Source organism: Triticum dicoccoides, chromosome 4B, assembly GCF_002162155.2.
Source record: "Triticum dicoccoides isolate Atlit2015 ecotype Zavitan chromosome 4B, WEW_v2.0, whole genome shotgun sequence".
In the NCBI taxonomy this organism is placed as follows: domain Eukaryota; kingdom Viridiplantae; phylum Streptophyta; class Magnoliopsida; order Poales; family Poaceae; genus Triticum; species Triticum dicoccoides.
Window position 1 is genome coordinate 105510519 of NC_041387.1, and position 17058 is coordinate 105527576.

The window sequence follows — 17058 nt, forward strand, 5'->3', positions numbered from 1 at the left end:
TTTAAGATACATTAAGATTGGCCGTTACTGGTAACGCTATACATAAAGTGATATGATGACCATAAAAGCTACTTAATGACTGACCGTTGGCGTGCAGAGTGACTTTAGATCTCATGGCCGTCGAGTGGTTGGCTTCATGGTCGAGTGGTTAGCTTCATGGTCAAGTGTCCTCGAGTCTGTTGAGTGGAACACCTCTGGGTTGACTGACAGGTGGTTTCTTTTAGAGATGTCCTTGGGTAGGGTAGTTTGAACATGTCCATGACCCTACTCTAGGTACATAGCTTCATCACCGGCTCAAAATTGAACCGGCATTAATGTGTCTCAGATTTGCTCCTTTTTCTACTAGTGTCAATGTTGATGCAGCTCAACTTATGCAACTCAAGACTTTAATCCTGCACTTCGCTGATGACACCTCTCAAGGCGTATTCCCATTTTGAGCAGTTCTTATAACAGTTTTGCTAAAACACATCTAGATGTGCCATAGCCCATAAGTATTGCACATCTAAGTTCATTCTCGGCTAGTAACTGAATGAGATTCAATTTGTTTTTCTCTTTCACCCTTTGCTCCTTTCCACCCCAAGAAAGTGCACACAGACAAACACGGTTGGCTGCCTAAGAGATAATGATTTTCTGGCTAATACGGGCAGTCACAATCCATCAGTTCCACCCGTTAATCTGGGACCAAATCAAACACTAGGTAGCAGTAAAACGAGCCGCAACATTTACCGGAGACGACGCTAACCAACCAGCGAGAGCAAGCTATCTGGAATGGGCTGTACAGTTTTACAGCCCATTTTCTGAAGCCTTTGCACCTGTACAGTCCATTTCAGTATTTAGTCCATGCCATTTTTATGAAGTAGACAATGACATATTCGATTTAGGTAGCATGGCATTTTCTTCTTCTTTAGAGCATTAAAAAATTTATAGTTAGACCATGACAGGTTTAATTTAGGTAGGATGACATTTCTTATTCTTTAGAGGTTGACCATTTTTTGTGTCCTAACTGATGGCATTTAAAAAAATGTTTGTGCTCACATGGCAAATTCATTTTTTGACCCTAAAAAGTGGTCTCAATTATTTTTTCTAATTCATGGCAAACGTTTTTGTGTGCAAATATGTAATGCTAACATGGCAAACTTCTTTCGTAATTTTTTGCACTGTCACATGGCAAAAAAATAAAGAAAGGAATGTTCTCGTAAACATGTCAATTTTTTGCAGAGTGAAACATTTTTCACGTCCATCGAAAAGCTAGCTTGAAATAAGGAAAGAGAGGTTGCCGTCATCGAGAGATGCCCATCGATCACGAAATTGCGGCAATCCCGCGAGGGTTTGTATCTCGGTTAGCTTGCATGCGATCGTAGCTGCCCTAGCTACGAGTACGACGCCGCCAAAGCCGGTGCCGATCGAATTGCCGATGACCACCATGGACTCCCTCAAGGACGACAACGTGGAGGAGATCCTGCTCCGCCTCCCATCGTGGGCCTCCCTCGGACACGCCGTGCGCGCCTCTGGCCGCCTGCGCCGCGTCGCCTCCAGCCCCGGCTTCCTCCGCTGCTTCCGCGCACGCCACGCCTCCTCGTCGCCCCACAGCTTCCTCGGCGTCTTCTCCCGCTGGCAACCCTCCGGCCTCCCCCTCTTCCACCTCGCGGGCTCAGCCCGGTCCGACCCCGGCCTCGTCGCCATCGCGCACGCTGGCGATTTCCTGCTCGCCCGCCTCGAGGACGACCCGGAGTGGCGCCTCCACGACTGCCGCAACGGCCGCCTCCTCCTCTCCAGAGGCAGAGGATCCCTCTCCGTCTACGACCCCGTCTCTCTCCGCCGCGTCGACATAGACCGCCCGCACGACGACCCCTTTCCGGACGGCTACATCGCCGACGCCAACTGCCTGGTCGGCGACGTCGATGCTTCCTTCCGCGTGGTCTCCTTGCAGGTAGACGATCGCCGCAGGCTGCGGGCCGTCGAGTACGACTCCAGAGCACACGGGTGGCGCTTCCACCCTTGGGCGGCGGACACCGTCACGCCGCCCCCGGCGTACCAGACGATGTACGCGGCCGGGCTCATATTCTGGAACCACGACGGGGACACCGCCGGGGCATCGTCGCTCTTGCTCGACACCCGCACGAGGGACTTCTCCATGCTCCCTCTCCCGGCAACCATTTCGAAGGCGGACTCGAATACAACAAGGTACTCCATCGGAGAGACCGACGACGGCAAGTGCTGCCTTGTGTGCGTCAAGCACCGCCGGCTGCAACTGTGGCTACTCAAGGAGAACCATGGTGGTGGTCGCAACCGCAATATTTGGGTGTTTGAGAAGGAAAAGCCATGGATCGAGCTGCTTGGCGGATTTTGCCAGGTGCAGCACGTCGGGAAGGTGGTCGCCGGACTAGTCGTCGTTTGGGCAGGCACTGTCGGCGGGGAGTCGTTTCATCATTATGCGATTGACATAAAGAGCCTCAGCCTCAAGGCCAAGCTTTCCGTTGTTGGAGGTGGAACGGTGGTTCATCCTTTCATACTACCATATCCGCCTGCTGGCTTCTTGACGCCTGCCACGCGACACACGTCTCAGATAGATATTTGCAAAGGTATGTATACTATATATTTGTGAATCTCATTTTCTGGTGTCGCCCTGTTTGATAGCACAGTATTTTCTAAGTATTCTTAAAGTACTACAGTTTTTTAAAATCCTGGACCTTTTTTTAAAAAACATAGCAAGCGAAAGAAACAAGTCAGTCGACGGAAGTCCTATTCTGTGCTCGAGCACATGTGCTCGCGGTATCGTCGTCGTTCAATCTTCTTGAGATCGTGGACCCATCACGTGAAGGCCCAGGTATTCGTTTCTTTATCAGGGTCGATGGCCCACGTCACAGACGATGCCGTCGGTCACGTTTTGACCGCTCTAACGGAAGCACATGTTATGGGCCGTCAAATCCAAGATTCTGGACGAATGGCAACGTCGCACCCACCAATCTAGGCTGCTGAATCCCCTCAAAAAAAATCTAGACTGCTGAATACACGAATGAAGCGGCCAATACGTCATGTCCCCCTCTGCAACGTTTATCTGTATGTAGGCATCCATTTTTCCAGGTCATGTTGTTCAAGATTTGAACTCGTGCATCTGCCTTGTCCGCCGTATAAGAATTTTGGAGTAGGCACCTGTTTGTAGACAGCTAAATGCAATATGCAATGAACTGTCGGGGCCATTCAGCTACAACTACAGTCTTTCAAATAACCCAACAAACTCTAATATCAAAAACAAAATTCTGGAGGAATAACCATCAACGACCACCCACATCATAATTCTCCAGATCGAAACCCAGCCCAACTCACAGCAGATTCAGTACAGATTATTCGGACCACAATCTATTTATTCAGACTAGTTCCACACAGGAAGTATCAAGAAATACATTCAGACACACTTGTGGATCAATACACGCAAAGGAAATTCGCATCTTCAGCATGAGGACACACAAGGTACGACAAACCAGTCTGCATTATCTGCAAATTTTCATACACATACACCATTTATCCTAACCATCCAGCTACTGTCGGAGGTACATCCCTATTTTTTCAGTCAACTCTCTTTCAAACATAGCTCTACTCCTTTGTTGCAATTGTTCCACCGGTGATCTTCGACTTCATGGTTCTTGCATCGAGCGCGTCTTCTAGCCTGCTTTGCTACATCTCCCCTGTCTAGGCACGTAGTCCTTTTGTGTCCCAATCGCAGGCAAATGGTGTAGAATCTGGCCTCTTGCTCAACACTTCGCACGGCGCTTTCTCTCTGCTGGTCGTATGCCTGCCCATCTCCTTCCTCTTTGCCAATGGCAAAAGTCCTGCCGATCTGTTCCTAGACTCATTTGCTGAATTAACATAATTGGCAAGGCTATTTTGTCCTTTGTCCCCAACAAAGACAAGTGCCCCTTCAGTCTGAAAATTTGGTTCACGACATCACCGTTTTCGGCAATCCTGTCTTCCAGTCCAAGCTCATCCCTAATCTCTGCAAAAGGCGGCATTTCCACCATGCAGTCCTTGAAACCAGAAACCAGACGATCATAAGCCTTCTCCAGAGCAGTAGTCCGGTTCGGACATGGTGTTCTTCCCCGTGCAGCAGCACATGTCCTCACTTTGCAACCAAGAAAATCCCACAAACAGGTATGAGTATCATGGATAGTTTTACAGACAACATTAGCAAACATTTGCAAGCATCCTGCTCTTCTACTTTTGGTTTAGCTGCAGAATCAACATAGTCAAATCACACCTTGCACAACTTTGTTACTAACAATTTCCCGATTCCACACACTAGCGGAAACATGTTAATTACTTCAAACCACAAAATCATCTAATGTCCCTGCCAAACTTATTCTAGTTCTGAATTTCTGAAGCCTGCACTAATAGATGAGTCAGCCCTGCATCCATATTTACAGGGCCACACACCTAGCAGTTTAGTCAGTACCAACATAGGCACCCACTTCCTTTCACAATTTGGATGCTCAGATTGTTTCAAACCATGCCATCATAATTTGGTCGCACAAATTTTATGTTTCTGCCTAACTGACATACATTCTTTTCCACCCAGGAGCTCTAAGGTTGATCTTTCCAATAGAGTGCTCCGACGCTCTCGCCGACCGTTCTCGGCCTGCATCCGCGGCCCCTCCACCATAGGCGCGACCCTGGGCGGGTAGTGTCATGGCTGCATCGGAATATCGATGTCGCTCACCTCTTCCAGCACGGTGGTCCTAGGCACCCAGATTGGAAACAGAACTTTCATCTTAGCGAGCACCATCCAAATCACGCACAGAAAATACAAAAGAATGGGCAGATTGCTCACCACTTAATCGTTGCATAAGGAACTGTATCGCGCACGAGAATCGCCGCTAAGCTCCGCCGTCCCGCAAGTGACTAATCCAGGCGGCGGAGGTGCGAGTCAACCCTAGCGAGCTCACCATCCCTGCATTTACTCGGTCCCTATACCGGTAACCAGAAAGCAAGTTTCCCGGGCCACGGATCAGGAAGGACATGACGTTATGTGCCACGGCTCTGCTTCGATCCATCCACCACGTTCTAGCTCCGTCACAAACACGGCGCCCGTGACATGGCCCACGAAGTGGATCCCATCGTATCCTGTTGCTATAACGAACAGCCCAGATAACGAGTCCATTTGCGCTCGAGCTCAATAACTCCGCGTCCGTCAGTCGATAGCTATTCACAACAAGCTCGTCTCGCTCTCACACCATCGTGTTCACTGCCACCGCTGCGGCCGTCTCTATAGATTCTCCACCGGCTACGTTCCTGTGCTTATGCACGCATATGGTAACGGACATAAATTGTAAAGAAGCCAGCTACGCATGTTTGCCCTGCTAATGGTAAGGTATATGCTAGCTAGCTGCATCTGCATGGCCGATTAGTTGAATGCACCGGCTAGTTAGGTGTGAGTGTTTGCAGCGCTAACAGCCAGCCATCTAAACTTACAGCACTGCGCACGCCACAGTCAAACATGTGCTCTGTATTGTTAATACTCTAAAATACTCTGTTATGTTAAAACCACGGTATGTTATGCCTACAGGCTAAATTACTGCAGTTTGCTGATATTGCAGTTTTTTTAATACTTGCTATCAAACAGAGCCACTGTTTAGATCAGCTTGCTAGGAAATATGTGTGTGTGTGTGTGATCAGTAGTTGCAAAAAATAATCAAATCTGTGCTTGCCATAATATTTTCAATCAAACTGGATTACAATTAGTTCTGTTAGATTGACATCGTGCATCATGCATGTATGCAAAACTCTTCATTATCTAAAAATGCTTGGGTTAGTAATTCCTGAACTAAATTGACAATATATATATAGTACTCCCTCTGTAAACTAGGAGTACTGCTTAGTACCAGCTGCAATGACAGTATAATGAAGATTTTTTGAATATTTTTGGGGTGGATCGAATTTTGAGCAGAAAACTAACATGTTTACCGCATGTGCTTCATTAACATTTGCAGGTAATGAAAAGCAACAAGAACCGTCTTCTTCCAGGAAACGTAGGAACGCCCTCCCGCCCACCCTTGAGCTCCTCCAGCCGCCCACCATCACCATCTCCGACGACGCTACCCCCATGGCGGACTCCATAGCCGCGGCAAGCGAGGCCGCCCTTTCGCCGCCGGCGGATCTGGCGGCCTCCCCTGCACCCAGAGCCGCCGTGCCCTCTCCTCGCCGCAGCTCACGCATCCAGAAGTTATATGGCGGGGCACGTGTTGGCTCCATTGGGCGCGCCCCCAAGCGCAAAGCCGCTGTTAGTTCCTCTGACAGCGGGGTGGTGAGCCGCTCATGCTCCTCCTCCTGCAGGCGGAAGATGACCAAGGTTCAGCACGCGGCTTCTATCGTCGAGCTACCTCTTCAGGAGACGCCTAAGCTACCTCTTCAGGAGACGCCTAAGCCGCTGAGCAGGGACAAGAGGAGGTCCGGCAGCTCTCCCGTTGCTGCGACCTGAACATCGACGCCATATTTGCTGATGCGACTCAGAGCTCTTCAGCGGGCATCCGCGACTACTCGGCCTCTTCTGCATCCTCCTGTAGCTGTCACCACTGCGGTCACTCATTTGAGGTTGTTGCATTATGCATGCATTTTAGGAGAATCAAGTCTTTTGGCTTCAGTCTCTTCCGTCAGGTCATGTTTAATTAGTGTCAGGTTTCAGTTCAGCTTTCTCTGAGAGAAGCCCTCTGCATTTGCTAGTCAGCCGCGCTTCAGGCGCTTGTATCTGCATCCTTTGCATCGTATCCAACTTTTATTCATCCGCACTTCAATCGCTTGAATCTGTTGAGTTCAAGTAAGAATTCCCGGAAGAAGACGGTTTGCATCAATGGCTCCTCGCTCTGCCAAGTTGTACTTGAAAAGCAACAAGCATCCATGTACGCTCTGCCAAGTTGAGTTCAAGTAAGAATTCCCGTTTGCATCAATTTGTTGTTAGCTGCTTTCCAAGTATGGCTCCTCGCTCTGATGAGAATCCTTAATTGGAACGTACGTGATCTCGGTGATTCCGACAAATGCTCGCTGGTCAGGGATGCAATCATGTCTAGTCGTTCGGACATGGTATGCCTGCAGGAAAGCAAGCTACTACACACGCTGGATCTTTGGATCTTCTGAAGGCGGCTTCCTTCATACTACCGGCTAATCTGTCGCTCAGTCATTGCCATGCCTGCCTCAAGATCTTCGCGGCCAAGAACAGTATCTGCATATCTGTCAATAATTCACTCTGCCTCCAACAACAGACAACAGTTCTGCTGCACTCATCACTGTCTGCTCCTTGTGATGGGTCAAAAGAGGTGTTTTCTTCCAGCTCTGGATCAGGCCGCTGCGTGTATTACCGGCCCCTGGATTTCGTTGGGGGATCAACATGTACAGATTTTCACATGAAACGTCTAGGGGTCCTATTAATTGGGCTGTGATGGAGAGCTTCAACCGCTGGATCAGAGACCATGCGATGGATTAACCGTAGCTTCACATGGTCGAATGAGAGACGTGAGCCAACACCAGTAAAGTTGGACAGGATTTTAGTTAACGCTGACTGGAATCTGAGATTTCTTCCTTCTACAGCCACGACAACTGCAACAACAACTTCTGACCACACCCTCATGGCAGTAGATTTCAACAAGGAAACACCCAAGAGCAAACTCTTCAAGTTTGAGAGTCATGGGCTTGAGATTGAGAGGTAAGAGAGATTGTTTCAAATGGATGATGGGCTAGGGGCAATAGACCTTTTGCAGCGCGTTCCTCCCTGATCACTTTCAAAATGAGAAGGATCAGGGCTACTATTCAAAAGTGTCTGCAGAAATGTCAACTGCATCCCAGGGAAATTCAGGGCCGGGCACTTACATCAATGTAAGCTCCTTGCGAGTCGGCACAATCAGTACCGATAATTTGAACCTGGCCTTGGTTCGGTCTCTGGGTCCGACCTGAGCGCTACAATTGTTGTCGGCTACGTTTTATAATTAAAATGGAGCCGGAGGAAACCCCTCTTTTCCAAAAAAAAAAATTTGTTAGAAATAAAAATAATAGTTCAGTTTGAGCAAAGAATTGGTTTCTGACAACAGAAATATCATTTGGGGGAGATGCGGGTACCATGTCATCAATAACCATACCTTGCTTTGTCAATGTTTTCTGACCTTACTGAATCTTGCACCGCACAAAGTACCGACGAAAGCAACGCTTTGCCGATTACAAACACAGTGGAGTGGCGGCGTCACTGTTTTCATCAGGTGCGGCACCTTCTTGCTACAGATGGCAGTGAGAGAGATCATGGAAGCTTCGTGACGACAAGAGGCATGCCGAACCCAGGCTCGATGGTGAGCCGGAACAGCGGCGCGTGCCGGTACCCCGGCGACCGTGAGAAGGAGAACTTGGTCAGCAGGCGCACGAGCACCACCTTCAGCTCCATCATCGCCAGGTTCTGCCCAGCACAAATTCTGGGTCCGTGCCCGAACGGCAGGTACATGTGTGACGGCTCGCACGCCGCGGCGGCGCCATTCGCAAACCGATCAGGCTGGAACTCGCCGGCATCCTGGCCCCAAACATCCTTGTCGAGGTGCAGCATCGGGATGGCTGTCTGAATGATCGTTCCACGCGGGATGTCGAGCCCACCGAGCTTGAAGTCCTTCAGCGCTTCGCGCATAATCAATGACCCCGGAGGGTACAGCCGGAGAGTCTCCTGGATCACCATGGTGATCTGGAGAGAGAATGTAGTAATGGTTATGCCAGCTTCTCGAGACTGATTGATGCATGACGGGATGCTTTCTCACCGTTTTCAGTCGCCGGAGGACGTCGACGTCGAGCTCTGTGCCTCCACGGCACACCTCTAGAGCCTCGGCACGGGCACGGTCCTGCCACGCCGGGTGTGTGGCCAGCAACATCAGGCACCAGGTGACGGCGACGGCCGTAGTCTCGTGCCCAGCAAAGTAGATGCTCTTGCAGTTGTCAACGATGTAGTCCTCGGCGCTACCACGGTAGCTGGCCGGACAATGGCGAGCACTGTTGACAATCGAGCGCAGAAGGCCATTGTGTTTAGTCTTTATGCAATCGTCGTCTTCGTTGCTGCTGCCACGGCTGTGTTCCTTTGTGACATTGAGGATGAGTAACCGAACTTCTTGCTCCAGCTTTTGTATCTCTCGATTGGCCTTGGTCGGCAAACTCTTCCTGTAATCACACACAAAACATTATGACAATAAGTTTCGCTTTTTACCCCTTGAGACAGATTTTCCCCTATTTAACACATCTTGCCACATTTTAATCATTAGTACTGAACTTGTGACATTATGTCCCTAACTGAAAAGCTAGATCCACTTGTTAGGAAGACATGGTAGCTGACTGACAACTCGGACGAGTACTCGTAGAAGATATATACCAAAAAAAAAAAGAAAAGGGCAACCTGGTGCATGTAGCTCCCGCTTGCGCAGGGTCCAGGGAAGGGTCCGACCACTTTGGGTCTATAGTCAAGTTCTATGAAAAATTATGAAAAAATCCCTCTGGTTCAGTCAAGTTCTATGAAAAATTGTGTTAGTTTTGCTGAATAGGTACTGCTAGCTGCACGGCTGCACCACACTGCTCATGCCCCATATCAGAATACACCCCCAGTGATTACGAACCTGAGTTGTCCACCTAGTCAGCTGCATTGTCAGTCAAGGGAAATATAAGTAGGATAGAAGCCATAACAAAGGTCACAACTGAGTAAATTGTGGCCAGATATTTTAAAATAAAGTAATGTTGTCACAAGATTGTATCTACTGGGTAAAATGTGGAAATTACTATTAATTCTATGACAGGACTGGACTAGACTTTGCCCTATGGAAAAGACTTATCTTAATTTGAGCAACAAGATTATTTTGGGGAAAAAAATTCGGATATTTACATCACAATTTCAGTGATTCCTGTTTGATGAATGAGAATGAACCTTATTTAACCAAATCTGTTGAAAGACTTGCACAAATATGCAGGTGAAGAATCGCATTTCACTTATTTTTTTCTTATTTTTTTCACTATGTTAGATATGTATACTTACCACACTGTGGATAATCCAACAAGTGCATCTTGCTGAGAAATCGCCTTCTGAAGCTGCCTGAGCTTGTAGAATATTTCTTCCCCTGTTGCGAAATCGCTGCCAAAACATGCCCTGGCTATTACATCCGCCGAAAAACTCCGCAAATAACCATCCACATCTATCTCTCTACTCCCTCCCGTGTCGTCAAGCATACTATCCCATACTTCTAGCAGTGGGGCAGAAGCCTCCACTATTAGTTCTATCATGACCTGCAAACATCATTCTTGCAATTATAATGACTTTTTACAGAAATTCCAACTATAATGCCGGATCATGCTCTTAGTATTTCAACTCATATTTAAGCATTAAGAAGCTGGCATCACCTTAATCTTCTCCATGAAGAACTCTTGTGCAATGTTCTTTCTCTGATAGGCCCATATATCGCCATTTGCCACCAAGATGCCTTCACCGAAGAGCGCTTTGCGAGATTTCTGTATAAAAATAGGCTTCCCGAGCTCAAATGATGTGCAGTGGCTCATGTCCTTGACCATGCCAGGGTCAGAAACATACAGAACCTCCACCGCTCCTGTTGAGTAGAGGAATACCGACCCTATTCCAAATTCACAATTCAATAGCATCATCGTCATAAAAAGAATGGACTAATATAAGAAATACAGCACAGATAAGTAGTACACATACCATTGAGATAAACCGAATAATTTTATATCAAATACTGTGTACGTTCGCTAATTATATCTGGCAAAAATTTCAACATTACTTTCTACTGGACCGAAATTTCTTATTAAAAAATTAGTTAGAAATGCACGGTCTTCATATAAATTTTTTCCCAGCATTTTCAGTCAACAAGCCAACTACTGATCACTTCACGCATTTTGTTAAGGTATAGTTGAACAACATTTCATAGAACAAGACAAAAAGATCTATAGACAATCACTTAGCTCTCGTAGGAGGCCAGGTTCCAAGAGGATTACTATATCATTAACCAAAATACTACTCCCTCCGATCCATATTATTGCTGCTTTAGTATAACCTTGTACTACAATTAATATGGATCGGAGGGAGTAGTATTTTACATCGTCAGTATTCCAATGTTCAAGAGTAAATTTCGACATCAAGAGAAAGCTGTCAGGGTTCGACTCGAACCTAAACCTGAGCTTCAATCTAAAGATGGTGTCAACTAGAAGTCGACACTAGACGGTTCAGTTAACGGCTCAGATGCAACTGGACAAAAAAGAAACGAAAGTAAGAAAGGATAACAAACTAGATCTTATGTAGCTTTGGGTTCGTTCTTCTTCCCCTATCGTTTCCCAATTTCAATCTTGCTCAAATCCACACACAATTCACCCCCGATCGCAACATCAGTCCATTGGGGCATCACAAAAGCTTCTATAGCTTTTAACTATCCAAGTTGTTCCTGATTTTTTACTTTTGAGAGACCATTTATATACCCAACTAAGGTTGGTAAGGATGTTCCTTTGTCACTAACTACGAGCAAGAAGACAGTGCGGAACATGTAAGTGAGTATAATGTGGCTTTATCTTTCGGATGATAGGGTTGCTAGGGTGGATGCCTTACATCAATGAAATGTACAAAGCATAAATAGCAACAGAAACAAGATGCACTGTCAACAAACTGTAAAATGTAAATTTTGTGATCTCAGTCTTATGTCACAAGAATAGAAACATCCATGGGCCATCTAATTACTAACATACCAAAAATGACTCGTACACAAAGAACAAGTGTTGCTGTTAAAATAGACCAAACCAGAGACTATGCATGCATGAATTGAACTTTTGACTACATACCATATGTTTCCCTCCAGATCATGAAGTGGGGGAAGAGGGTGGACATGTAGTTACTGGTGTCTTGCTTCTGCGCAGGCAATGCCTCTTGTCGGATCCTCTTTATCTCCTGGGTGTTGCCATAGAGCAAAGTAGGCCTGGGACCCCTCACACCTTGCTTCCTTAGTTTCTTTCTTATCCTCTCTGGCCTCAGCCATAGTATCTCACAGATGTACAACAGAGATAACCCAAGAAGTACAGGAAGAAGCAGAGCTAGCAGATGAAGTTTCCCCATGGCACAGAGTGAGGAAAGAGGGAGGACTTCTTGTCAAGGAGTACACTATGTAATCCACAAGATTCTCATCCGTTTTACAACTCTAGGATATTAATGCTGTTTTTGTCTTCTTCAGTTTCTGATTCTTTATTATTGTGCTTTCTGATCTTGGCATCTACTGACAATATTCTGCCAAGTTGAGGTTTTTATATATTAATTGATAGGCTTTCGGCTTAGCTGCAAAGTATACTTTTAAACAAAGGAGGCAAACTTATACCTGATCACAAAATAATAGTACACTAAAAAAACATTATTACCTAAAAGAATGGACTCTTGCAGAGTTCATTAATAATGGTGCAGCTCATCCTCTGCTGAACTGTGCAAAGTGGTGGGGAGAAAAGGTGACTGAACTCAGTAACAAGAACACCCAGATGGGTGAACTCAAAAAAGTTTGAAAACCCTGTATCAAGATTTTTACAGAGACAACACCAGCAGCAATCGCGTTCTGTCCACGGATCAAATTAGCTTTTTTTCTAGAAAAAAAACGATCAAATTTCATTTTAGCTTGTATGTCAATAAACATTTTTTTTCAACAATCCACCACGGAGAGGTATGTCAATAGCATAGAAGAAGAGGGGACACGACGCCTTTTAGCATATAATGCTAAACCAAGAGGTTAGAAACCACGCCCACCATGACTACAAGTCTACAATGGCACACAGTTCGCCTTGTCCAAACTCAAGCCATTAGTGGCGAAGAGGCAGGACACAAAGCACCAAGGCTGCATCACAACCGATGCCAGATACCTCGGAAGCACGACAAAGATTGCAGACCAGACTGGGTCAACGCACCCTATGATGTGCAGTTGGGAAGAGTCTGATTTCTATGAAGCAGTTGACGCCAATCGCAGCATGCAGCCTCTGTACTCTGCAGTAATCACGCCACATTCGCCAAAGCGTATTGCCTGAGCAGGAACCTGAAGATGGTGTATCAACTAGGAGAATGTCTATAAAATCAGACTGCAAGTGTGACTTCAGACTCGATAGCTAAGATGGAATCATGGAAGAGCAAGAAACCAGGAAAATAAACTGGATATCTAAAAAAATCGTCATCAGGTTGATGAGCAGAGCTGCTGTGGGAATGCATCAGTCCTCTTATAATCCCTCACTGCAAATAGCTGAAGCTTCGAAGTTACCCACAGCAAAAGGTACGAAATGAACATCTGGTTGACTGGCGGTGCCGGCCAGGAACGCGTCGTTGCTAGACTGCCGACTCCGTCGATTGCGAGCACCGCGCCGACGAGAAGAAGCAATGGGGATTAATCCAGCATGTGGCTGGTATTACAAACACATAAGGCTGCGAGAATCGTGGAGAATGAGAGATCTATCAGCTACGAAGTTTACCAAGATGACGGGAGCAACTAAGAACGGCGACGCCGATGAGGAATCGCAGATGGAGCGGCGGCGCTGGCGGAGGAAGACGACGCCGGACGGACGGACGGACGGAGTGAGGTGAGACTGGGTTTGGGACTTGGAGAAAAGCATAGCGGAAGTGGGCCTGCTCGAGATATCTCTCTCAATCAGCACATCCCCTCGGTGGGCCGGCCACCTTTTACGACGGTTTGCCGGCTTTATAATAAAGCCACCGTCATCTATTACATTCGAGTAGCACCTCCCCTCTAGTTAGGGTTTTGACTCCTCCCGGCGGCGCCTGGCACCGATGTGGAGATCGTGATCCCCCGCGTCTCCCAGACCACCAACCGCCGGCGGCTTCGGACGTCTGGCTGGTGTGAGTGCTGGCGTGATCGGGCTAGGGTCCTCACCAGTGGCGGAGACAAGCCTAGGGCAACTAGGGCTATAGCCCTAGGCCTAGTACTAAGATTCCTTGTAATCCCTTTCTACAAAGTACTGAAAATTTGAAGAATTTGGTGTTCAAGCTTGCTCAGCCCTAGGCGTAGCTCGCTGCTAGCTTCGCCACTAGTCCTCACGCCCGCGGAAATCGTTCTCACGGGCAAGAGATCTGATGGAAGGCTCAACGTCGGCTTCGGCCGCAGCGATGAGCGAGATGGAAGCTATGATGAAGGAACTAGGCCTGAAAGAAGGCGATCTTGAGGATGTGGTGGTTCAAGATGGTGACATACCAGAGGAAGCTGCGCGGTGGATGGCGATCGCGCGAGTTCATATGGAGAAACCCTATAGCCAGTACTGGTTCTTCCGCAATATGAGGGTGGCCTGGGATCTAGCGCAAGAAGTTAGTTTCCGCCCTCTAGAAGACAACCTCTATACTCTGCAACTCTCCTGCCTTGGTGACTGGGAGAGAGTCATGGAGGACGGCCCCTGGACCTTCAAGGGAAAAGCGGTCCTATGATGGATTCACTAGGCCATCGTCTATTGTTCTCAACAAGATCGAGATGTGGATTCAGATTCATGACCTCCCTGAATTATTCTTCCACTTGATTAAATCGCTAGCAGCTACTGTTGGCGACTTCATATTTGCTGAACCTAAATCCCAGGACTTTGAGGGTAACTTTTTTAGGGTTCGGGTGAAGGTAGATGTCACTAAGCCGCTCAAGAACGTTGTCTCATTGGTGATCAAGAAGAGGAGGGAGATATTCAGGGTGAAATACGAAAGGTTGCCAGATTGGTGTGATGTCTGTGGTATGCTAGGCCATCTGTTCAAAGAGTGTGGTAATGGAATTCATCCTCCATCTGCGCTAGTGTTTAAAAACCTGAAAGCAGATTGGTTCAGGGGTCCAGGCCGCGGACCAGGTGCAGCAAGAGGCTCTCAACGTGGACGAGGGCGAGGCAATGGCCGCTCAGGCCAAGGAAGGCGTGGCTCTAGTCGAACACAGCAAGATAAATTTGACCCTGCTACTGATCTGGATATAGATATGGAAGAAGGAGAAGGGAACCGCAAGAGAGGAGCTCATGGAAACACACTTCTGCTTACTGCCCCAGGAACGAGCACATCATCTCCGATGGAGCCGCAAACCCCAGCCACAATCATAGTTCCGCAGAGCCCTTCGTCAAAGCAGGATCTCAAAAGGACGAAGACCAACCCCCCTCAGATGGAAAAGAATCAAGTGAAGAACAAAACCTCAACCAACCCAAATAATGCGCAAACGGCGGGCCCTATCAATGGGTCGCGCCAGGCGTAATGAGTTGCCTAGTGTGGAACTGTCGTGGGGCTGGCAGACCTGCGATAGTTCGAGAGCTTCGAGATCTTTCGAAGCTACATGCCCCCTCCATTATATGCATTCTTGAAACCTAGTTGGAGGGCTCACGTGTTGAGAATCTGGTAGGAACTTTAGGCTACAATAAAAGTTTTGCTGTAAGCAGCTCCGGAAGGAGTGGTGGACTTGGCATCTTTTGGAATGAGGAAATAAAGCTAGAAGTGTTGGGTTATTCTGAGTACCACATAGATGTATCTGTTGAGCAAATGGTAGAAACTAAAACCAAAATCACATTTGTGTATGGGGAGGCCCAAACAAGTGAGAGGTACAAAACATGGGATATGTTGCGCAGAATCGCAGGAACGAGCAATGATCCATGGGTATGATTGGAGACTTCAATGAAGTACTTCATGCCCATGAGCATGATGGAATTGGCCAACGAAGCCAAGCGCAGATGGACTCCTTCCGAGACGCGATCGACACATGTAGCTTTGTCGGATATTGGGTACAAAGGACAGAACTGGACGTTTGAGAAGAAGGTGGTGGGTGGCACATACACTAGGGTGTGTTTGCATCAGAGCGTGGCTAACCCAGCGTGGGCTTTGGCTTTCCCAGATGCATCACTGGAGCACCTCACTGCGGCTATGTCCGATCACGTACCTCTGTTGCTTCGGCTCCAAGCAGTGCATGCATGCAGGCGGGGGCCACGGCCATTTAAATAGGAACTTTGCTGGGAACGCGACCCGACACTGGAGACAATGGTGCATGCGGGATGGAATCAGGCGGCTGGGGATTCGGCGGGCCAAGTGAAAGCGAAGCTCCATGCGCTGTCGGGCGATCTGGCAACATGGGATCGGCTGCACTTTGGCAGTGCTCGCAGAGAAATCGCAGATTTGAAAAAGGAGCTACAGGTGATGCGGGAATTCCCAGGAAGATCCGACCCATCGTGATAGGAGATAAAGATATGTGATCGCTTGGTCGAGCTGTTTCACCGGGAAGAAATTTTATGGAGGCAAAGAGCTAGGATTGACTGGCTCATGCATGGCGACAAAAACACCTATTTCTTCCATTTGAGAGCGAGCAGGCGATGGCGGAAGAACCAAATCAAGGCATTGCAGTGTGTTGATGGGAGGGTAACGGAGAACGTGCCGGAGATGGAAACTATGGCGACCACCTTTTATAAGGACCTGTACACGACGGAGGGGGTGGGAGATATGGCTCAGGTGCTAGATACAGTACCATGCAAGGTCACGGAGACAATGAATGTGTCGTTAAATGCATCGTACATCGCAGAAGAAGTTAAAACTGCCCTATTTCAGATGTTTCCCACCAAGGCACCAGGACCAGACGGCTTCCCCGCTCACTTTTTTCAGCGGCACTAGGAGACATGTGGGGACGAAATCACCAAAGTCGTGATTAAAATTTTTGAAGGCACCGAATCTGCGGCGTGCATCAATGAGACAGTCTTGGTGTTGATCCCCAAGGTAAAAAATCCAACTCTTTTGAGCCAGTTCCGTCCAATCAGTTTATGTAACATTCTCTACAAAATTGCATCCAAGGTGATCTCTAACCGGCTGAAGGTGATACTACCTGATATTATTTCCGAGGAACAATCAACTTTTGTTCCTGGTAGACTTATTACTGACAACATCATCACAGCCTACGAGTGCCTACACTTTATGAAGAGGAATAAAGCTAAGAAGCATCAATCTTTCGCTCTGAAGCTAGACATGATGAAGGCCTATGATAGGGTGGAGTGACCATATTTGAGAGCAATAATGGTTCAGCTGGGGTTCAC

General features: G+C 47.5%; 1 protein-coding gene across 4 annotated transcripts; it reads right to left on the reverse strand.

Moving 5' to 3' along the window:
- Positions 1-7861: 7861 nt before the first annotated feature.
- On the reverse strand, positions 7862-13648 carry LOC119295300 (cytochrome P450 714C3-like). 4 transcript variants are annotated; one of them, XR_005143893.1, is made up of 7 exons: positions 13492-13648; positions 11839-12277; positions 10396-10622; positions 10034-10281; positions 8778-9171; positions 8121-8704; positions 7862-7996 (listed from the first exon to the last, which is right to left on the reverse strand). XR_005143893.1 is itself a non-coding variant. In XM_037573698.1 (5 exons), exons 1-5 carry the CDS (start codon positions 12107-12109, stop codon positions 8276-8278), a joined length of 1569 nt encoding a protein of 522 aa, XP_037429595.1. In that variant the 5' UTR covers positions 12110-13648; the 3' UTR covers positions 8060-8275. The 4 variants fall into 4 exon arrangements, 1 of the variants encoding a protein (XP_037429595.1); XR_005143892.1 differs by having other exon boundaries at positions 11839-13422; XR_005143891.1 differs by having other exon boundaries at positions 12406-13648.
- Between the last annotated feature and the right edge of the window lie 3410 nt (positions 13649-17058).

Coding starts and splice junctions, on each gene's coding strand:
- LOC119295300 (XM_037573698.1), bottom strand. CDS start 12,109: ATGGGGAAACTTCATCTGCTAGCTCTGCTTCTTCCTGTACTTCTTGGG. Junction 9,172..10,033: donor GTTGGATTATCCACAGTGTG/GTAAGTATACAT, acceptor GTGTGATTACAG/GAAGAGTTTGCCGACCAAGG. Junction 8,705..8,777: donor TCCTCCGGCGACTGAAAACG/GTGAGAAAGCAT, acceptor TTCTCTCTCCAG/ATCACCATGGTGATCCAGGA.